The 23866-nt window shown below is 44.3% G+C and overlaps 1 protein-coding gene across 2 annotated transcripts in view; it reads right to left on the bottom strand.

Annotated features, from left to right (window-relative positions):
• The window catches only part of LOC120837831 (protein spire homolog 1), a 251359-nt gene that overhangs the window by 90229 nt on the left and 137264 nt on the right, over positions 1-23866 (bottom strand). For both annotated transcript variants that reach the window (XM_042287143.1, XM_042287142.1), the window contains 5 exons: positions 20990-21292; positions 13816-13941; positions 10203-10274; positions 5173-5334; positions 1093-1179 (listed from right to left, as the gene is read on the bottom strand). In XM_042287143.1, the coding sequence (XP_042143077.1) occupies positions 1093-1179; positions 5173-5334; positions 10203-10274; positions 13816-13941; positions 20990-21292 (750 nt within the window). The remainder of the gene's footprint in view (positions 1-1092; positions 1180-5172; positions 5335-10202; positions 10275-13815; positions 13942-20989; positions 21293-23866) is intronic.

Below are 23866 nucleotides of genomic sequence, written 5' to 3'. Positions count from 1 at the left end.
ATTAAATTGTTTACAGGATATATATAAACTCCACTCTTTATTAATGCGAGAGCATTAACTGTCTCATGGGGCAGGTCGACGTCATCAGCTTTGAAACTGTGCCAAAAGGCACCTTAAATCCTTTCTCCAAGTGAAGTCAGCTCCCAGCTATGAAACCGCACGCAAAGCTAACCAGCGGCACCAAAATTACCCAATCTCAAAGCAGCAGAGTAAAGCTGATGGATTTTTGGCTTCAGTCCCATCGGCTGGTGCGCATCAATGAAGCTCCCGTTGGCCGGACACGCAGCGCCATGGGGTGGCCGGTCGTTGAAACTGACGGCTGCACGTCTGTTTCAAGGACCGGCCACCCCATGGCGCTGCGTGTCCGTCCGTCAGCGCAGCAACATGAAACGTCCAAGGTCAGAGCGGCTCTCTCCTTGTCGGCAGAGCACAGCGGAAGAATGATGTACATGCTTTCGCATTCACAACTCGTAAGAAGTGCTTAAGTATACCTCGAGCCTTTTTGGGCAATCTTTTTTTTACCCAAGGTTAAATATAAATCTAGGATGTCTAGACTATGGGAACAAAATTTATTTGTCAAAGTAGTTGAAGACGATCAAATACCCCATTGTAATTGTATCGTGTTATTAAATACTTTTCTAAAAAGTGTCATTGGATTTGTATTATAAACACGTTTCTGTTGAAGTGTAATTTGTATCTGTATTTCAATACATTTTTTAAAGTGTTTTGCCTACCACTCCAAGGTATGAAATGTAAGGTGCATCAATTATGTCACTTGGGAGCTTCTGAGATTCAAGAGGCTCAAAGTTTTTCAATCATCATTCTACTGTGTGAGAAATGAAAAAACTATTATAATAGTCCTATAATTTTACAGAAGGAGTTAGGTGGAGCGATGTATAGGCTGGATAGTGAAGGTGTGGACTCCATGCTTTTGAGTAGGTGAACAGCATTCACCACAGTTTGGTTTATAGTGAAATGGAACATACCAAAAAAAAAGTGATTTTGTGATCCTCAGATGTTTTCAAAATTAATATTTTCTTGCGATAGAAGAGCAAGAGTGAACTTAAATGGGACTTTCCATACTATACTTACGGGAAAAAGTGGAGGTCTTGACCGAATAAACTCTAATATCAACGCATGGGCATCTTTCTTCACTCTTGGTGGAAGATCACCATTCACCTGAAAAGGAAAAAAAATATATTTAAATCAATAAAATGGCCACGCTACTACTAAATATTACAAAAATATTGTATAGAGGATAATCTTGAAGCAAAAGTTTTGTCTGCTAGAAAGGGCATTTCTCGTCCTGAGAGGGAATCAAAGGGGAGAAGAAAGGAAAAGTAGAAAGAGTGACCAAGGATAGGTAGGAGCTATGAAGTTTTGCTGATTTTTGTGGAAGCTAAGTCATTCCTAGAGTCTTGATTATAGTGCTGAAGTACAAGTGAAATTTTGAAGTGTGCAACCCTTAAGAGCTCACTTTTTTCTCCCTAAAAGCTCTACTGTAGTTACGCATCTTACTCTGAAGTTTGGTTTAAAAAGGGTAATACGCGCTGAAGTCAAAGCACATTTTGCAAGCATTTTCATTTAAAATTCAAGCATAAGTATTCATACACTAACAATCAATTATTTCCCATTCTGATGTAGTGTGCAAGTTGTTTACAACATTAGCACAGATGTGTCCTTATTGGACAGGATCAAAATAAGAGAAAAAAAAACAACTGCATCTCCACGTGGTGAATGATGTTGATTGGGACGAAGCTCTGGTGGTGCTTGTCTGCGTAGACGCTGAGCCGCAGCATACCGAGCATTTCGTTCGTTTTCATCCATGTCACGCTGCAGTCAAATGCTCAAATGCGTATATAACCACATTCCATACCACACATTCTTTTTCTGACATGGATGAAAACGAATGAAAGGCTCGGCATGCTGCGGCTCACCATCTACGCAGACAAGCACCACCAGAGCTTTGCCCAATCAACATCATTCACCACGTGGAGATGCGGTTGTTTGTTTGTTTTTTTGCGCTACACGAGCACGGGAGCATGTGCTCACGTGCTCATGAGAATGTGAGCGCATGAGCTCACGAGCAGGAGCATGTGCACCCGACGGCAGACGGACATACTGACATGGCTAGCCCCTAAGGAGCTTCGCCTCTAAAACATTCCTGTGGAAAAGGACATCTGCAGAACTTTTTTCAGGACAAGGCAACTTTATGTTTTCGAAGTGGGGGGGTTGGTGGGGGGGGGGGGGGGGGGGGGGGAACGACTTAATTTTAAGACAGAATGTGTTATAGGGCTGGCTCCTAGCACAGATTTTGCATGTGCTGTTGCGAAAGAACGTTCCACGGGTGCTGTGTCAGCGTTTGGATGGAACTCGTGCTCTTACTGATTGAACATGAGTCTCAGCTGAATGCTGATGCAACACTGATGTTAAATCCGCACACCACGCTGGCCTCCGGATAAGTGACCCAAAGAAAATCCAGCACTATAGCCTTGTTAAGGCCCAGTCACAAAGCAACGTTTGACTATGTTGCGTTCGCCGTGTTCCCAATCCTACTCGAGTTCATTCGAGTTGCTCTAACAAGTCGTATCACATGACAACACAGACAGAGTGATGCTGAAAAGAGGTAGGTTTACGAACATTATGGTACTAAACTTTATATTCTGTAGTGAGAATGAGCCAATTTTGGAACACAGCCCAACTGATACAACGTCAAGTCACCGGCATTTCTGTGCTTCATATACTGCGTGCCAATCTACTCCTTGAATTGGCTTCCAAGCTTCATGCAAAGCACAGATGGTGTGGTAACTCGCCGTCGTAATTCAAAGAAAGTCCTCAGTTTGTAGTCAAACATAGCAAAACGATACTTTGTGAATGGGCCTTCGTCTAGGAGGTGATGAGTCAGCGTGCTCGCGCACGTGGTAGGGGAGCGTGCACAAGAGGAGATGAAAGAGAACAAGCTTGTGATTTGGAATAAGCAGAGAGCTGCAATATAGGAGGGCCAAAACTGGGGTGTGTGACTGCAAGAGATGCAAACCTCGCGTTCCTCTCCCTCTGGAGCTCTGGCAGGGCTTCCATTCAGAAACGCTATGCACGACCATGCTAGCACCGCTAAGGCAAAAATGCCTACTAAGTTCCTCTGTGCAACACGATGCAACACACAAGAGATTCTCTGTTGCCACTGCCTTTGCCACAAAGGTGCAGGAAAGGGGCATATTTTTCAGATAGGGGCAACCCTGAGATTGCGGGGCGTAGGGCTGTGCTCTACGCACCTATAATCCCAAGGGGAGGCATTAACAAGCTAGATGCGAAACCACTCACAAAATAAAATCTAGTGTTAAGCACTGCTTTCACTTTCCTCAAACTGTGCCTGGTGGAGACTAGATTTTGAATTTGGACTGGGGTTAATATATCACACATTCAACTACCCAAACAAGGGGTTGAAGATAAAAGGCATGAATGTGAGGCCAGCAGAAAAATCTGAATTACCTAACAATGTAAAACAACAGAAAAAAAAAAAAAAGCTTGAAAATGCAAGGTGTTGGCAATTTGAGATATACGAAACAGTAGGGTCCAATTAATCAATAAATTACGCATTTTACTCCTTAATATTTAAAAAAAATGAGCAACTCAAGATAGAACCTTTCATTATCTGTCTGATAGACTGAGAACCAAAATGTGGTGCCCATTGTAACAGAACTAGGCATATGAGCACAGTGGATTTTGAGTTTGAAGCAAATTTGCAGTGAATAGTGGTTTTGCCCGAATATGATAGAATATTAAATAGTTTCTTTAAGCCTTTCACTCCTGCAACATGCCTCCATGAAAACCCAGCTGAACTTGTGAAAGTTGTTGACATGCTTCTACTTGTTCATTTCTGAGATAAATTCATGTTAATCTAACTATATTTATTGACTGTGGCCTCCAAAAGTCCAATGCCTGCATGAGATGGCAAGTAAATGATACATTTGATATAACATTAAACCTATAGAGAAGCCCACCTATACCTAATCAAGGGGATTTATAAATATTATTGCTATATGCAAATATATTTTTTTCAATCCCGTATGATAAAACGCGTAATGCCACAATTTTAATGTTGAAAAAATTGGCAATTTGAATTTTTTATATTGTTTATCCAAGCACAAGTGGCCAAAAACTCTTCACCTTGCCCCAAAAAAGTGCTATTCCGCTGCGTAATCACAAAGAAAAAAAAAATTATTTGCCGATCTGCAGTTGCGAGTGGTGGTTACGGGAACTACGATGGCAGCGTCTCTGGGGGATATGCTGAAGTCCACAAAACCTGTCCCCCTCCGCTGCCACACTCGCTGTCAGCCTCACAGTGAACCGTCTTTTGTGTTCACCGCTCGCCGCGACCTCACACGATGCTAATCCTTTAAAAGTCGACAATCGCGGAGGATGCGGCTGGGGTTTCGAACCCGGGGAAACCATGTGATCCCCCAGAGTATGTCACTTGAAAGGCGACGTGTCGAGTTGAGAGGCATTTTGACCTTCGATTTGTTTTCTTTTTTAAAATAAAAACGTGCGCTCGCAAGAAAATACAGTTTTCTGTTCTTTGTTCCATAGGCGACACATATTAATTTCCGCAGTTAATTGACCAAAGTCCGAAAATCGTTGCACCGCCTCTTTAACACAGATCGTCAGTGCCTCTCTACATATACAGATGCATGCCAGTTCAATATTGAAAATTTTACTGCAATGTAGATATCAGCATTCATGAAGTTTCCGTTTTTTTTTTAGATACAAGGCGCACGAATGCACCATCAAGCATTGGAAATGAGCTTTTTTTTCTAGGAACGTGGCTGTGATATTTATGCTCTTAAAGTGTTGATCGCGGCGGGTTAGCCCCGTTGAGTGCGCTTCTTAACATGCACCGGTGCACTGCGGGAAAGCCACATACGCGGAAGCGTACTTTCAGGGTGCTGCTTTCCCGCGGTACACCGGTGCTCGGTAACAAGTGCGCTCAACGAGGCTACCCTGCCGCGATCAACACTTGGAAAAATATGAATATCACAGTTCATATCGAAGTGAATATCGACTAGTGTATTATTCAAAACTACCATTCTAAAATTCAAGTATCCGTACACCAGTAAATATAACATATAGTGCCACAGAATACATATATATCTTAGCAGAAACTAGGCTACTCACCATGACTTTGTTCAATTTGTACCTCCTAGAGCGAATGTCGTCCAGCAACATTTCATAAGGCGTAAGCTCGTACTCCACAGGGTGTAGGTGTGCTTCTACATCCACTTTTTTCAACTTGACTCCTCGCCGCAGCTCACGGATGACCTGCATCCAGAGCATGGCCTGCACACAGTACACAAACAGATTTTATTAGAACACTCCTTTACAAAGTTATAGCACAAAATGAAAAGTGCAGCTTTCCATTTTGCAGCTTTCCACCATATCTGGATTCATGTTGCTATCCAGTTTAATATTTCTACATTGCTGTTTGAGATGAAAAAAGAATTGCAGACAAGCTTCAAAATAAAAGAATTTCCAATTTAGTAAACGAAGATAAAATTATGGCACATTGTTAGGAAACAGGTCGAAGTAACTCTGAGCATACAAATACCAACTTTAGCAGCCCAGCTTTTGGTTTACATGACAGTAAAACCATAGGTCAACAACTTGGCTAACTGCTGACTTCTGAGCTCATTAGGTAAAAACTTCGAACTAGGGGTTTTCATACTTGCTTTCAATTCTTTCTAGGCTGTATTTCTGGTGATAATTACTCTAAGACACTCTTCACATCAAGTAAAATCGCCTCCTGCTTTACAAGAGGCAGAGACCACTTTGTGGCATTTCCCTTTCCCAGAGAGCACTTCAATATTGCATGAAAGTGCTCTTAACTTCAGTTTAGAACTGACAGCCCTAAAATTTTACGCAACCTATGAACAAAATGCATTGAAATATCTATTAAAATAAAGAAGAAGAAAAACCTAAAACAATGGAAGGTTTCTAAACATAAAAGGGGTGCTTCTACATTTCTATCCGCCGAGAAACTGAGGAACAGAAACGTCAGAACACTGAGCTCTGCTTCGAATGATTAGTGGGTAGACCTAAAGCTAGCTTTCTTTGTCTCCACTGCACTCGTCAAAGGCATTTGAATGCAAAAACCAAACACCGGACGCCGGCGTTTTGCATTTTAATGCATTTGACAAGTGCAGTGGAAACAAAAGCAGCTATAGCTTCCGGTCTCCCCACTAATCCTTCCAATCAGAGCTCGGCGTTCTGACAACCCCGCGCCCTCGTCTCCTCCTCTCCCTCAGTTCCCCTTGTCATGTTTGCTTGGAAAATCTCCTAAATGCATTGCATATCAATGATAAGCATTTCTCATGTTGGCAGTTTTGGGTCTAAAGGTCAAGTTATGGATTCACTTCACCAACCTGTGATAGACAGATCAACTGATGACAATTGCTGTACCTAAAGTTCCTGTATACGCTCCCTATGGGAGCCAGAGTTGCGCGTTCATCCCCATAGCGCCATCTTTCCTGCACGGCATTTGGAGTCTGCTCCTCACGTGACTGAATTCAGCGAATAGCAGCGCCGCGCGTTTGAGGCGCGCAGCGCGCTTAAAAGCATGGGAACGTACGCCGTTGCGCGTGCAACGTCTACTTTCCTGCACGGCATTTGAGTCTGCTCCTCACGTGATCGGATCTCAGCAAAAAGCGGCGTGGTGGCAAGTGGAAAACAGACGCGCAACTCTGGCTCCCGTAGGGAGCTTATACAGGAACTCAAGCTGTAAATACCACAGAATGTGAGGTTTTTTGTTGTTTTCTTTGTTTTAAGACTGAGGGTTTGCTGGTGCCTCAAAAAATATATGCAGCTAGGAAGAATGTCTACTGAGCAACAAAACATAGTCCCGTGTTGCACATGCAAAGATTTAACACAGGGAGATGATGAACGATCAGAAATTTCCCAAGAGTTCTAACCATTTGCCAATCTAAAGACACATTTGATGAAATGAAATTCTTGGTGCTCATCATTCAAAATCTGGAAGTAGGTGCACGAATACTGCTTTAAGGTTCTGTCATATTCACAGCTTGTCTCCAGAAGTGGACAAAATGATTACCACAAAATGTAGTGGTGAAAGCTAATCTTTGGTCTGGCTCTAATGGCCATTGCATGGTTCTCTAAAAATTGATTCAGTCAGTGTCTTCATGACAGTTTTTTTGTGCATAAACACCTTTGCTCGTTGATGCCATAAATATTCAAGGTGTTTCTGGAAACGGAGGTTGGAAATCCTTTGTTAAGACTACACACTGCACATAAAAAATACTGATACTCAAATAGTTAGTCCCTACAAAAATGGACAACCTAAAGGTGTACATACCTTTTGGAACAAATAAGTCTTTAAAAGTTTCATATAACAAGCTCATAAGCATTTAAAATACTTTCAAGTGAAACTTGGTCAGTATCATGAAAAACCACTACAGCAGCTACCCTCAGCAAGCTTTCGTGCTCCATTTTTCTGTACAGTGAGGAAATGCGCAATTATACCCCACATCACAAATTGCATGTAACAAAGGCAACAGTGTAAGAGAGTTTCCCTGCTGCATGCTTCGTTTGCATGAGCACTCGTGCATGGAAGGAACTTTCAGAGGCGAGCACTTGGGAAAGAAACCTTTAAAAGTCACGTGCTCATGTTCAAACCTTTGCCAACACTGCACAGAACTCGTGAGATAAAGTCGAGGAAACGTGCAGAGGTTTTGATTTCATCCGAGCCAAATTTCCGTGCTGCTAGTCCCGCTCTCTGTAATCAATGTGTTCACTCTAGTCAGCGGTAGCATGAGAACGGCAGGGCATATCTTTCCAATGTTCAGCCTCCAGCAAATGCCTTTGGTGGTGCTTGGGCTGCATGTGCACGCTCGGGGTTCACAAGATGCCGAAGCGTTGTCGAAGGTAGGGAGTGAGCTCTGGAGGCGGGACAACGGAAGCACCTCCCTGCCGTTCTCTATCTACCAGTGACTGTACTGTAGCTCTCTTTCCCAATGGAAAAATTATGTAGAGGTAAATAAGGTGGGAGGCCACAATATAACATTACCATCATCATAGAGAGGAGGCAGATGCGAAATCAAAACCAATGCATGGTTGCAAATTTCGTGTTGTCTTTCACACAGCAGAAAAATAATCCAGGCGCTCTCAATCTTTTTGATGGCTGTTGATTTATTGTGTTTGGAGAATGCATATAGGTATCTGATCATAACTACGCCTTTATTTGTGATGCATTATTTTAAATGCAATGGGCACCCTTATACTGGCTCTTATAGTAGCCAAAAGCCTTTATTGTTCACAATGTGTATGTTTACTAGTATCAACATTATACGTATGCAGTATAAGGTAGATGAACCTGATTTGACAGAGGCAAAACACAACACCATCACACTGATGTATTAAAAAATAGACAGCTTCAGAGTTTTGACAGACAAAAATGAATGTACCAGGGGCTCAGCTCATTGAGCTGGCCTGCATTATTATATTTTTTTTCCTCCGAGTGTTGTGGTAGGCACCTCATGCAATTATGTTAATAATTACTGCAGTGCTACATTTAGTTAGACATGTCGATGCTCAAAGACCATTCATGAGGATAACAAATTAAATTAAATTGCTCACCACATTATTATCCAAGCATGAATGGGCAGTTCACAAAAGAAAAAAAGACGATGTATATATTAGCAAATAAAAATACAGTCTCCATTATCTCTTTTCATTATATTTTTTGTGGCTTGACAGCTTAAAGAGTGTGGCTACCAAAAAGACACTGATGCAGAAGAGAAAACTAACATTGAATTCACAGTATGCATTCTGTCCAGATGATAGCAATTCAAAAGCATTGTGCAGTAAGCCAGATCACACCAGAACTTTAGGTCTTTCTAGTAATATTGTGACCTTGAACAGTTACCAAAAAATATCTCCAGAAGTGTGCTATGCATGCAATGAATGATTTCAGTAGTCAAATTTTGTGCCTGCACTTGCACAGTGTTGAGCATAGTTTGATTTTATTTACCAGAACAAAGTATTGTTTCTCTGGGCAAGCAGAGGGTTGCAAATACCAAACAGATTCTACAATGTCTCAATCAATTGCTTCAGGGATGTGATGACAATCAAAGGCCCAAAGGGTGATTGAGAATTCCCATAATGTCCTCTTCAGATTGTGAATTAAACCTCTGATTTGGGCATCTACTTGATAAAAGAAAGATTCATGCTGATACATACTCAGGGATTGTTAAAGGGATACTGCCAAGGTATTTATGCTAGCCAAGAGTTTTACTGAAACACAAGCAATGAGGGACAGCTACCGTATTTACTTGAGTAATAGCCGCACTGTTCAAGAAGAAAACCTGAGGGCTTGCTTTTCCGCCGAGCACGCAGATTGCCAATCACCGCGATCGACAGCATGATTCCATCTGTTTACAGGACAGAGATAACGTCTTTGTGCGAAGATAATATCTGTGAAGATTGAATTTGTATAACGAATCGTGTTTTCGATCTCGTTATTCGCTATGTTATTTATGCGCAACGCAATGATTGGCTGTATATGTGTTCTGTAGGAAGGTAGACGCAAGGGCCTTTTTCATAAATAGAGCGGCTATTACTCGAGTAAATACGGTACTTAAGAAAAACATCTGTGGCCAGAAATGTTTTTTTTTTTTTTTTTGTGTGCAGAAAACTTTTGGTCGAGAATCGGGCCTTCAGGCCTCTGCTCTCACTTCCTTTTCTCTCCTTGGTTATGTGCAGCCATGACACAGAACCTAAACTCTTTTTGAAGTTCTTTTTTGTCTGAGGCACATGTTGATAATTAAATGTAATTGCATCTATGAAAAGTAATTTTATGACAACTGAAACACCAAAACTGTGTAAATTCAAAGAAACTAAGCACATAGTTGCGGGGACTGACTCCTCGAGATTCCACATGGAGTGATTATCCCCGACACCCTTACACCCTGATGTCACAGTCTCCCATGCTGGTCCTCTGGTTTCGGTATGACTTTCTTTGTTGATTATGTTTCTTGGCAAATATCCATATTGGTAACAAGAAGACCACAATCTAGTATATCACGCAAAAACTTTTTAGGGTGTCAGTATCACATTAAACATTGGTCAATCAGCTTGAGCAAATATGGCACTGTAAATAAATGGCAGTTCTTAAATAACAAGCAAAATTTTATTACCCAGTCCTGGAATTGTAGGTTGTCCAGATTTGAGGTATCGGCGTCATCATGGCGGCAACTTGGTATTAATTCCTGAAATAATTATGAGGAAAAAAAGGTGTGATTAAAGAACTAAAGTAAAAAAATAGAGACAGCAAGAATTTACATATTGAGCCAAGGGATCTTATAGTTTGTTCCAGTGTTATGGCAACCCCTATTCTTTGCAAAGCATAAAACTAGTCAAAAGTTACATGTGCTACGTCTTTCTTCTTTTTTTTTTCACAAGCTTTGAGCTACTATAATTGCACCCTCATAGTATACATATGAAAAAAATTATAAATGATAATCAATGTATTGCCATAATCTTCATTTATTAGAGATGCATTAAAGAGGATTTTTGTTCAGAAGGACTAATAAATACTAAGCCTCTGAACAGCCAGCTATGTCAAACTTCAAAATACTTCAGTGCTCTGCTTCCATATAAAAGAACAAAGTGATTCAAGAAAAATGTTCTTTCTTTCTGCTCTGGCAAAGCCTCTCAGCACCGTTTTTGTAGCAGCCTAGTGCAATAACTCACTCATTAGAAAAGAGAGAGACCTGTCCACTCTTGGTTGTGTGCATGTAATCACACAAATCAAAATTGTTTTACTTATGGCTGTTTCCAGGTTAATTCACAATATGTGAATGCCTGCAGATAATATTCTAGCTGCTGAATCACAGCTACAAACTGTATCCATGCATTTTCCTCATCAAATTCATGTCAATTTGAAGTGGATCATATTACTATCTGCAACCTCCACATGGTTCAACTGCCTATGCAACTGCACTCTTGGAAGACCTAGATGTGTTAAGTATTTCTCTGTGTGGACGAAGTCAAAAGCCAGTTTGGTGCATTACAAACCTACTACCCTCCATGAAAAGTCGCTTACCAGATTTGAAATCTAATTCACAATTCAAGTATCTGAAGCACAGATAATGTTTGCAACTATTATATAAAAAAGGCCACTGCTGCACTTTATTATAACAGGATAGCACAACTAGCATAAAATTGGGTAAGGACACCTTACTCGAAATGGAGAGATAAATGATGAAAAACATGGAATGGGTGGGCTATCTTTCGGATGCCACAGCAAGATTTTATTTAAAAAAAATAGTGATAAACACTAAGTGTGTGAACAGCGCGTTTACACACCTGCAACCGAGTAGGGCCGAGAGAGACAAGACCGGTTTTTAAGCCTCTTACGACGGCATAGGACTTGCTCTGCAGCAGTGCATCTGGTCCTACGCAGTCACAAGACAAGGTCTTGCCTCTCTCGGTCCTACTTGGTTGCAAGTGTGTGAACAGCGCTTAAGGCACGTGACAGGGGAACTCATACCGCAGGATTCTGAACACGGCAAATTTGCGCTTCAAGATGGGATAAACATGCAGGAATTCGCCGGGAACTCCTGTGTCACGGGAAAGGATATACCGCAGACTACGGACGCAGTAGATTTGCGCATCGCGGAGCAATAAACACACGAGAACCCGCTAAAAACTTAGGTGTCACGGGAACCCATATCACACGCACAGATTGCATACAAAAACGTGGCAACCTGCTACGAACTTTTGTCACACGTACCGGTACCGCAGATCATGCAGTTGATGTGATTCCCTTCGCACATTGCGTGATATTTGACGGGAATCGGAGGGGTGGACGAGGTTTTGGAATTTTTATGCTATGAATATTCAGCCAGAAAAACGGGATTGACGATCTCTCGGGGGAGGGCATTCATACGAGATCTTACGGTATAAGTTCACCCCCCTCACCCTCTCTCTCCCCTGGTTATACTCCTGATAGTTTTGTGCTACACTGCACTACAATACAATACACTTTCCAGGTAGGTTCAGTATCAGAACCCAGGGTTAGAAAATCAGAAAACAAGGTATAGCATAACAAAGAAAGATTTCAGACTTATTCATTTGAAAAAAAATGCTTTTGTACCGATTTATAGTACTTGCTAGAAGGTCCTATACACAACCTATCATGAAATCTGAAGGATTATCTTGATATCAATTCATTAATCTAGAATGCATTGATTTAACTGTCCAAGGCTATTGTGGGAACAGTGCTGCACTTTTCCAGGTGACAAGTATAGTTGTAGCAATAGGCAAAAACGCTACAAGGTGGGTCATCGAAAAATGTCTTTAGTATTTTTGCTGTCTTTGCTAGTGAGAACTGCAGTGATGGAAGTGGCATTTAACTTTTTGTAGCAAGCACAATGTTGGTTTCGAGCAGTCATTAACCCTTTGGAAGCAAATTCCAAACATCTGTTAGAACATCACTTAAAAATTAAAAGATAATTGCATCACCTGGATGAGTCCTCTTTGATAATAATTCAGGGTTCATCTTTGATATGGAAGCATATTACATATTATCTTTTGCAATTATAACACATATAAATAATTTTGGAAGTACAACATGACACCACCCTTTTTTTTCTAAACAATGCCCAGGTCAAAGTAGGTTCCATTACAATGAGAATTGGGAAAAAAATGGTTGAAAAATTAGTCATAGCAAAATACTTCTGCTGAGATAAAGTGTTTCTCCCACTCCATTTTTTTATGCTCATGGTTAATGTAGCCTGTCAAGATCATTTATGTAAAATTCTGGAAAAAATTAACTAGCATATTCGTTAAAATGTCAATCAATGAAAGTATATTGCAACAAAATGTATGAAACTACAAAACTCAAGTATATAATATCATAAACGGAAAAGACTGCTCTCCCCAAATATTACCAAAAATCAGAGTTTAGCTTTAAAAGTGCCACTTCTAATTCTGCGAGAGTTGGAGGCACTAGAGCCAGAGTTTGGTGCCCTTTCGATCGACTGCTCCGTGAGAACTACCATGACCACGTACTGAAATATAGGTATGTGATCTTTGTTTCATTTTCCTTTCTCGGCACCAATTTTTTAAATTAGAGATTGACCTACAATCAAGACCAAAAAAGGATGACCTGTAATAGTGCTGAGCATAAATTCCGGGGCCATCGCACTAGCACATGGCTGTCCCCCGCGCAAGCCGCTTCTCCTAGCACACCGATGCGAAGCGGTGAAGCTCAACGCACGTGCGCCTGTGCGAGGAGGCGAAGGTTGAGGCGAGAGGCAATAATGAGATCCTGATTCTGACTTATCCCATCAGTCACCATACCACTATTTATGAATTTTTCTCGCAACATTTAGCTCCGTGACATCGCCGCCATCATCGTGTGGAAGTTCAGACGATGACGTGGCCAGCGCGGTCGACGAGCGAATTACGGTGAGCAGAGGCAACGTGAAATACATGTTTGTACCATTTTCGTTCTCTTCTACTTCTTTCAATATTAATTTCAACCAATAACAAATTCTTTTTTTTTTCTTTGTTTAAGCTCATCCTGGAGCAGGTCTAGCGCAATTTAGAGCAAAAATGGCATTTTGGCGCGACACGTAGCAGATTTGCGTTCATGGCGCACTTAGGCACAATTGACACAGTCCCTCAATCACTGGAACTGTTTGACTTGTTTGACACCAGATGGCACGTATTGCATAGCGAGTATAGTATTGATCTGTGTGAGTGAGGAACTTCTTAGGTCTCGTCATTCTTCCATTTACTCACTTTGGTTCCCCTAGAAATTTCTTGTAGAAAGGTTGAAAGTTCCAACGCTTCAGCAACTAGCGCTCTACAGACAGCCTTGTAGTGGGAGTCGGCTTGTGCTGGGTTTTGGAGGTGGGAAGCACACATCTGCAATCAAAGGGAAAACAAACTTAAGTTTAGTCAACTGTTAGAATTTACTATGTCTGGATAAAAACAGAAAAACGAAATTATAGGCCATGCTTGTTGAAATAAGGATATGGGTAAAATCATTCATTCATCATGCAGCTACCTCAATTATTTTATTAAAATTATGCATGCTAACCCATAAAGTTGCGTGTCACATATCGAACACATGAAAAGTGTAAGAAGACACCCAATGCCACCAAGTAACACATGAATCACCAATGTAAAAGCACTTGTCACACAGATGCTGAGAATGTGTAATGGTAGAAACCCTAATAAAATAATGTGGCATATTGTGTCCACTCGATATTTTCCCAAAAACCTCGCTAAAATTATAATTTGGAATGACCATATCGATGCCCAGCATCAATTAATGATCCCTCCACATCACTCAGGAAATAGAGTGAAAGTCCGTTTCAATAACTTGACCACCAAACGAGTTGCGCTGCTTCCAGTGCAGACTTGCAAAACCTTCGCTCTCTTTGAGGGAACAAGACACAAACAGCTGGCCCAGGCGGGACCTCCCCGCGTCTCTGGTTCGCTTTCCCTCAGAGTACGCACGGACTAGCGTGATGGGGTGTGTTTGAACAGCGCGATTCATGAATTGTGCAGCGAAGCGCGCCCAAGGGAAACCGGCCATCCGGCGAAGCGCAACTCCCGACGACGTCTACGCAGTGAAGCGCGCTTGCGGGAACCCGTCGCGGTTGCTTCCGTAACGAGAATGGTTAGCGTCGCGTAGAAGGGGGCTGGCTGGCTGCCCGACGTCGAACAGCGCCTTGTGCGAGCGGATAGGTCACGCGGGAACCGATAGGCCCGGATGCATCGCACAGTCGCACTGAACTGTGGAGAGCGGGAGGGAAGCTTAGCGAAAAAGGAACTAGAGCAAAATAGAATTCGAGCATGTTTATGTGAACCGAAAGTCTAGGGTATAGGTAGTGGGGCTTAACTGGGATCCCGTGTTTTCGGAGTTTATTTTTCTAACAAAAATTCGGAGTTTATCGGGAGTTTATTTTTCTTCAAATCTAAATTTTCGGAGCTTAATTTTGCAGTGTTTTTTATAAGAAAAATATTCGGGGTGGTAAAAGTGTGCTGGATTAAGAAAAGAACGCGCTCGTGTCAATATTTCTTCAGGTGGATTTGGCGTTGGCGCCATCGTCATTGGCAATACTAATTTATCCCACAATAAAACTTGCAGACAAGCGTTGCTTCGACAAAAGCCGAAACCTTAAAATCACTAAACACCTGAAGGTAGTCGCTGGGAGCTTCGTATTAGGGCTGGGCGTCGATTAAAATTTTTAACCCGATTAATCGCCACCCTTTAATCGACTAATCGGTGTTGGTAATTTTCGCGCATAATCTTCGAAAACAGTCATAAATGATTAATGTTTTGTGTGTGCGCGTTTTATATTGCTTTTGCTGAACATGCGGTCAAGCGCGCAGTGCACATACAATTTTAATGATGAATCAACCTCGATGTGTGATTCAAAAAATGTTCAAAGGCACTCGCAGATTCTTACTTCAGCTGCATGAGGAAAAGAGGTTCGTTGATGTCCTCCGCCAAGAGCGACCTGCTCTGAATGCTCGCAATACTGTCTGCTGCGCTAAACGGAGACTTGAACGCCGTTGGAGGTGCCGGGACATATGCAACCTTCTGCTGTAGTCAGGAGTTCCAAATATTGACCCTACATTTTACTTTAGGCTGAAATTTGACTTAAAGTTTGCCCTTCATACAGCTGCATTCGTCCACTTCTGCATGGCGAAGTCGAGCAATATTATTTTTGTTTGTGTGTCAAACTTTTACCAATTAACCGGTAAGAAAAAAATAATCGCGATTAAAGCATTAATCGATTAATCGGTAGGTTAATCGATCAATTGCCCAGCCTACTTCGTATTCATCCCATCCTATCCATAAACCCACCCAGCTGTTCGGCGTGGCAAAGGGTGTACAGCGGCGTAGCCAGGAAAGTTCCCGAAATCCCCAGCCGTCCCTATAATATACACATGATTTTGACACCCCTACACCCCCCCCCCCCCCCCCTCCACACCCCCAGTCCTGGACATCCCAGCCACCTCACCCCCCCCCCCTCCCCCCTTTCCTCCTCCTCCCCCTCCGGCCCGAAAAACAATCCTGGCTACGCCCCTGAGGGAGTAATAAAGAAGCTTCAAGTGCTCGCCCCCTCTTTCCCCTTCTATGAAAACTCTATGATTCACAGCTGTTACAAAAACACAACCCCTCCTTCCTTTGAAAGGAACAAATAGTATGGCTAAACCTCGAAACCGGAGCACTGGTTTTTGTCGTGACCCAAAACACCTGTTGTCGTGGGCCCTAATCTACACGGCGTCACCTCAGTTTTCTTTCAAATCTTAGACCAATGACAAAAGGAATATAACCACTTATCTTGTCACGGTTCATCAGGGGCCCTAATCTACGCGGCGGGGTCAAAGGACCGGGACATCATCGTCTGCTGCGATTGGTCAGAGCCGCACAGCCGACCAATCGGAGCATGCTGCTGTCCAAAACGATGAGCGAAGAATTACGTAACCTACGTAATCCCCAATCCTACGTAACTGGAGCATCGCTCCAGTTACGTAGGATTGGGGATTACGTAGGTTACGTAATCCCCAATGCCCCAATCCCCAGCCCCAATCCTACGTAACTGGAGCATCGCTCCAGTTACGTAGGATTGGGGCTGTACTGTACATGTTATTGAAATCCTACACTTGATACCGACGTCGAAGTCCCGCGCGGCGAAGCACGTTATTTATATGCACGCAGCAACTAGCACAGAGGCAACATTTTCAGATGTTTCGGCAGTCATCGAATTGTTCATGTTAATTTTTTTTTTTTTTTTTTTTTTTTTTTTTTTTAATGGAAGGAAGCAATATTAAGCGTCTATGCGTCTGATTTACGGTTATTTTTCGGGGACTTGGAGGGCATCGAGGGTTTGTGTGGAATCTGTTGAACAGACTCGCGTTCTGTTGTCCCTTCGAGACAACGGCACTTGTGAGAGCACTCGACGTCTGCTCGGTAGCCGTGGTCAAGGAGCGTTTCCCCCAGAGGAAATCAGGTGCCGACGGTAGAGCGCCGAGCGAGCGCCGGGCTGCCCAGCGCAGCGACGCCCGATGGGGCCCCGAGCGTGCCCTCCAACAACGCGTGCGCAAACGCCTGGCAGTCACGACTGTGCAACAAAAGAACCTCGCGCTGCGGATTTTCCGCGTCTCCCGAAGCGAGGGACGGACGGAAGCGTACCGTGGGCAGCGCGAAGTGAAGCGGCCATTTTTCAAACGCCGGACCAAATTCACTCCGTAGGAACAAAGGAAAGGGAACCGGCCGGTCAAGGGCGAAGTCGTGATAGGTGCTTTCTCACGCTTCTCACAATGACGCACGCGGACAAAGCCCGCGGTGTACGAGCGACAAGCAGAAACGGGCCGTTCCCGACGACAGAGAGAACCGTCCACGGCCGAGCAACCCGGCGCCCCAAGAAACTGTTTCCGAATACGCTTCCTTCCGGGCCTCGAGTGGATCAGAGCATCCGCGTTAACTAGACCTGCCCACGCGACGAAGGGACACGGGCCCCGTCTGCCCGCGGCTGCGCCCGCGGTTATCCCGAGAGAGCCCCGCTGTCCACACTCGCGGAGAGACCGCACCAACCTTGTCACATCTCCCACGAGGCCTCCTCTTCGTAAAGGGCGCTTACGTCACCCACGTTCGGTGCCAACGAAGTCAGGTTTGCTCGGCGCCCACGGAGCCGAAAACAAATGCCCCCAGAACAAAAAGCCCGCCACGCCTTCTTCGCGCGAACATGCATCTTTGAAAATTTCGCACTCGCGCTGCTGTTGTTGCTGCTGCTGCTCGTGCGCTTTCCGCTCGGGCGTCCCGCTTTCTCCCGCCCTCCGTTGTTAATGCTTGAGCCTGTGTTCGCGAAGTTGGCACAACCGAATCGTTCTCAAAAGCGATAAAAATCTATACGCGCACAGCAGCGCCGTGCAACCGGACGACCAACTCGCCCGGAAACTGCGTGCGCCCGTATTCCGCCTGACCGTATCAACCTGGTATCTCGTTGACTCGTTCATTGATCCGTATCGAACCGATAAGCTCGATAGGAACCACTGGCCCTCCGAGCACTATTTTAGGGCTACCCTTAATTGCCGCTACTATAGTCGTAGACCATGTTGAGGAACACTTTTCTCTGCAATATTTTTGTCATATATATTGCATTTTGTTCCAAATGTTGCGCTTTTTCTACTGAACTAGAATTAATAACACCAGTTAAAAATTAAATTTTTTATTATTTTTTTTCTAGTGTTGAAATTTTAGCTCTCTTAGTGCATTGAAAAAATGTTTAACTGTTAGGTGCATATATATATATATATTTTTTTTTTAAATTCTAGGTCAGTACTTTTGAACACCTACGTAGGTGGCAGGAATAAAAAAAATCAACGCTCTATATTGGCAGGTTAAGGAAATGATGGTACATTTGTACTGAAAAACACTGCTTCGATAAACCGAGTTTAAAGTCAAAAGACAGGTGAATAACAAATCGTTCTCGGCACCAGCACCCTCAAAGTCATTTCCTCAATAGCCGCCAGCTTGGAATCATTGTTAGCCAGGTCTTCGCGTTTCAGCTTGTCGCCTTGCTTGCCGGGCCTCTTTTGTGGCCTGTCGTCTCGTTCGGTCGGCACAAACTTTGCAATAGTTGCATGATCATTTGTAAGATGTAGCTCATTCCGAACATGCTTTTAAATCTTAAGGTAACTTGTTTTTTTTTTTTTGTTTTTTTTTTTGAAAATTTATTGATAAACAGGGAACGTATCCCAAAAGGGGCCGTGGTCACCCGCTACTTGCTTTCGGAAAAGGCGTTTTCCAGCTAATGTGTAACAAAGGAAAATTCGCAGAAAAATATGAACTTTTCAAAATGAAAGAAAAAAAACTTAAACTAATTTTTTTTCTCTCCCTCTCTTACCCTGTGCCCTTAACCGTGCTGCGTCGTCCAGATGCCAGAATGGTACTGCACACTACAGATATTTACATCCTTAGGGGTATGAAAACCCTTGGCTATACCTTTTCAATGCCCTTATTTCGAGTAATACACCTTTCTTAATCGTAAAATAGGGTGCTGCTGCATAAAACACTTTTCGGTTTTTTTAAGGGTTTCGAAAGGGGTGTTGCGGTTGCTGTGCGGGGACAGTTTTAGCGGAGGTTTTTTTTTAGCGAAAAGATCGAATAATGTTTGCCTGAACCAATGATTTTTACTTTGAAATGTATTCCTTGAACTGCGAGACATTATGATGCTATAAGTCATACTGGCGAAAACAAACCACCATACTCGTAACCTTCGCAATTGCGGAGGTGCTCACCTGAAAATGAGTATGTTTCAATTGGCGAGAATGTAAGGCGGTGGAGCAGTACACGGATTCCTGATTCCGGTTTCGTGTGTGCTTCATTACGTGTGTGGTTTCTGTGCATGCGACACTTGTATGTGGTGCGTGTCGCTTACAAACTTCTCGCTCGAAAGAAAATATAAGGAAAAGAATTAGGGGACCTGCAGCTATGACTAAACTCGCGAAAGAACTAAATACGGACAACGTATATGTTCTTTCTGAGTTCTGTTCTTCTATGTTTAATGATTTTCTATGTGTTTACGCTATATACCAACGCGCTCACCTCTAAAAGCGCCTAAGATTGCCGGCACCTGTTTTTAGGGTGTTCGCCAGCAAAATAAGAGTGTTAGCAACGGGACTGGCTGGTTCACACCCTTGAGGGTGTAAAATTGGTTAGTTCTCTCCCACAGCCACGCAACCATTCCCAAATCTGTACCCACATCAGGGGGGATTTTCCAGGTAGGGGATTAAGTAAGGACGCGGCGACAGGCCACCCGAAAAGAACGTCCCCATTTCCGGTGCGTGATCACATTTGCGAATATTGCTTCAGATGGTAAAAACAAGATGTTTCCTGTTTGTTCTCAGTTTGGCGCTCTCCCGGGCGCAAGATGTTATACGCGTCCCTTTGTGCAATATCTATAAAAGCTCGGAATGTACGTTTCTTTAGGGTGGCTCGCTCCGAACAGCATCATTTCCTGTGGCGATCACGCGAAGGTCCTTTTCGGCACGACAGATTAGGTGGAAGCGTCGCCCCAGCGGAGGGACTGCATTACACCGTGACACTGCGCAGAGAATGCGCCTAAATCGTTTCCAGACTTCTCCGGCGAGGCTGACTCGGCCACGTCAACAGCCTCACGTGCCAAGTATACGGGTAGACGGGAAAAAGAAAAAAAAAATTACAGGGACCATGAAACGGGGGGGAACTATGATTTACCACATATTCCAAGCAAAATAATGAAAAGTAACGAACCCGATTTCTCTCGACCTCAACGGTCGTTAATATACGCGACTATCGGCGCCCCTCTCCCCGAATATTGCGATTTGTTTATTTATTTATTTTTACTCTCGATGCACATCGCATCATGTGCACGCATATGATACGCGTACTAAAATGCGGAAACAAAGAGTGATAGATTAACGCTCACTCTACATACCACCTCGAAAGTTTCGGCGCGAAACACGATCTAGTCTCGTAGCTAAATTTGAGCGACGTAGTCAGTACGCCGTCTAGATATATATGAGAAGGGCCCACGCACGCCTTCTCGCGCTCCCCATGAAGCGACAGCATTGCACAGTTTCACAATGACGTCTCGACGGCCGGACTATAGACATTTTCCACAGGGGCGCCGCCATCTTGAATTGTCGTCACTTCCAGTATGGGCGACGAAAAAATAATAAAACGTTTCAACCTGTAACTAGCAAAATAATAGAGGGGAGCCAAAACGAGAATGTGTGACGGTTAGGCTTATATCCTAAATGTCTTCTATTGGCGTGGCGACGGCAAAACAATGTTTTCGCCCATACTGGAAGTGACGACAATTCAAGATGGCGGCGCCCTTGTGGAAAAGGTCTATAGGCTCTGCGTTATCACGGCTGGCGTGTGTGGCGGGTATACTGGAGCGGCGCTCACCTCGATTACTTTGGCAAGCGTGAGGCCGGACCGATGCGAGGACCTCCCGGCGACGCCGTCCCCGCCACCCGGATCGTCTTCCCCGGAGTCCTTCTCGATGCCCTCGTCATGGCAGTCCTCCTCGGTGGAGTCTTCGTCGTCTTCCTCGTCCGAGCTGAGGGCGCCATCCGAGCTGCCGTCCGGGTCCGCCGAAGTCATCCGGTCCACGAGCATCTCGAACGGTCGACTGAGCAGATGCTCCTCGTCTGTCCGGAGTCCGTGCTCCAGGGCGTGGAAGAGCACCACGCCGAGGCTGCACACGAGCTGCACAACAAGAGACAAGTCGGGTGAGACCGCGAAACGCTCTACTTTCCACACTGTGTCCTTCATCGACTCGGGACTCAGAAGTTCACGTCCTTTATCCGGCACTACGGAAGATTACAGAGGTGTATCAAGAGATCTCAGAAGCACATGCAACCAAGCACAGTGGAACAATGTCGCGGGACATATACACGGACGCGCCCCCGAATACATGGCTTGCACTGACATCACATCAGCGGCCGCTGCGAAAGACCTTGCTACTGCGCTTGTGCCCTCATGCAGCATATAATATTTGGTGCCAATTTGTCTTTTTCTCCGCATGAACAAGTAGGAATCACAATTGGTACGGTGCTATGATGCCACGTGCGAGTCGTGTATAGCCCTGAAAGTTATTCAGCCGAAGCATTGACCTTATATGCTAAAAAACCAAGAGAAACGTTTCACTGCGCTAGCAGTTCGTGGGACACTTTGCGGGTTTGGCGCCGTCGACCGCGCTCCATATCGACGCGGGCCATTTTCGGCACTCCGCCAAAAGATTCCACAATGACGTCACGCCGCTCGAGAAGACTTTGACGTCACGTTCACGCCGCGCATCACGTCCCCTGTTATCTGGCGCCAGCTGACACCACGACGTGACATTGTCAAGTCACGTTGCACAGTCACGCGACTTAATGAGGTCGGGTGACACCAAGAGTCACGTGATGTCATGACGTAACGTGACACTGTTACGTCAAGCTACACCGTGACATCACGTGACAATATGTCGTCACGTAGAAACAAACATGAAAATGTTGATAATGGAAACAATAAAAACAAAGCGTTTTCGCTAATCATGCCACACTAAAAAAAAAGCCCGTGCGTCTACTTTCCCTCACAACACTCGGCGAGCCAACCACCGCAACTTACAGACGCAGCTCAGCGAATGACGGTGCCGAAACATATGTTTGGACCAAAAAACGCAGTCTGAGTTTCGGCACCGTCATTCGCTGAGCTGCCTCCGTTTGCGGCGGGCTTTTTTTAGAGTGCAGAAAGGTTCTCGGGTGATAAAACGAATAAAGCTAGGTGGTAGGGTTGTGCGAATATTGGTTCGAATCGAATAGCGCTGCGTCATTCCTAGCTGTGACAATCTAATGGAAAGCGACGACGACCGGTCCTTTCAACGGTGCAGAAGCTAGGGATGACGCTGCGCTATTCGATTCGAACCACTATTCGCACACCCCTACTAGGTGGGTGTCAAGCCTGAGAAACCACGGGCGTGAAATTAGGTGGAGCTACAGGCTTGAAACTTGAGAGCGCGATTTTGGGAGTGTTTTTCAACGACCACAAGGCGGCGTTAGTTTCTGCCCAATAACACTGCATAAGACGTTCAGGCAGTCACACCAACGAAAGGGAACGGTTCATGCATAACACGTGCAGTTTCGCCGTTCCCTGGATTTCAAACTTGGGCGCGCGATTTTCGGAGGTGTTCTTCAATTACCACAAGGCATTCGTAATTTGTATCCAATAAAATTGTTTAACAGGTTCACGAAATGACCTCCACTCACTACAACCTTCGTTGGTTCCAAAACGCTATGGAATTTTCGTTCGGTGCGTTACTCGGTTTGATACGAAACGCCTACGCGGACTCTATGGTGCACGCTCGCACATTTACGCCTTTACAGTTCATTCAGTCCATCTCCTCCGATATGACATCTTAGCGGCTCCGACGTCACATCTCAGCTGTCGCAATGTAAATGTTTACAGTTTTTTTTTGTTCATCCAGTTAATTGTCACGGCTAAACGACAGAGGTGACACAATCTCGTTCTGAGTGACTGGAGCCAACATCACCCCAAGCATGCATTGTGTGTGTATGGATTGTGGTTTGGGGGAAAAGAAAGGGGGGGGGGGGGGCAATGTGTGCAGCTCAGCAAGAAATATTCCAAGTTTCGTTTTTTTTTTTTTTTTTTTTTTTTTTTATCTGTTTATTTTTTTACGGAAGCGCACATTCCCTACCTCGCCTCAATGTCTCATTCAGAAGCTCTCCCCCACAACCCCAGCGAGAGAAGGTGGAATGCGAGCGAGCCCGTCGCACTCTGCGGGGAGATGGAGGAATGGCGGAAAGCGGAATCCCGACGGGCGCTCGAAGGCGGGCAAACAATGGTCCTCTTGACCCCGGCACTCCAGGCCCAGGCCATCGGCGGATTTCCACAGGGAGGGAAAACGGACGGGGAAGGGTCGCAGGATGACAGAGAGGGCAAGGACAGGGTCGAAAAACCCAGACGTTATTTATTCAGGACGACGCCTCGATTCCTGCTTGACTCTCCAGACGGAGCAAACCCAAGCTCACCGAAGGCAGCTGAGGCGACGTCACGAGATGGAAAGGCACGAGCCTACCGCCACACTATAAATTTATAACGTAATTATACGTTAAAAAAAATGTAGCTGGTGACTACTCATAATGACAAAACCTACGCAGAGATATACACACAGAAGAGAGGCCCCTTTCTGCGTGCTACCCAATCTGAGGGTTTCTGTCATCGTGAGCTAACACGCCTTCTTCCGTCTGCGTGAAGCGTAAACAAACTAACGATCGCATG

The sequence above is a fragment of the Ixodes scapularis genome, unplaced genomic scaffold, assembly GCF_016920785.2.
Source record: "Ixodes scapularis isolate PalLabHiFi unplaced genomic scaffold, ASM1692078v2 PGA_scaffold9__187_contigs__length_104089568, whole genome shotgun sequence".
NCBI classification, from domain to species: Eukaryota; Metazoa; Arthropoda; class Arachnida; order Ixodida; family Ixodidae; genus Ixodes; species Ixodes scapularis.
The sequence above is the reverse complement of the archived record's forward strand: the minus strand, read 5'-3'. Positions and strand labels throughout refer to the sequence as shown.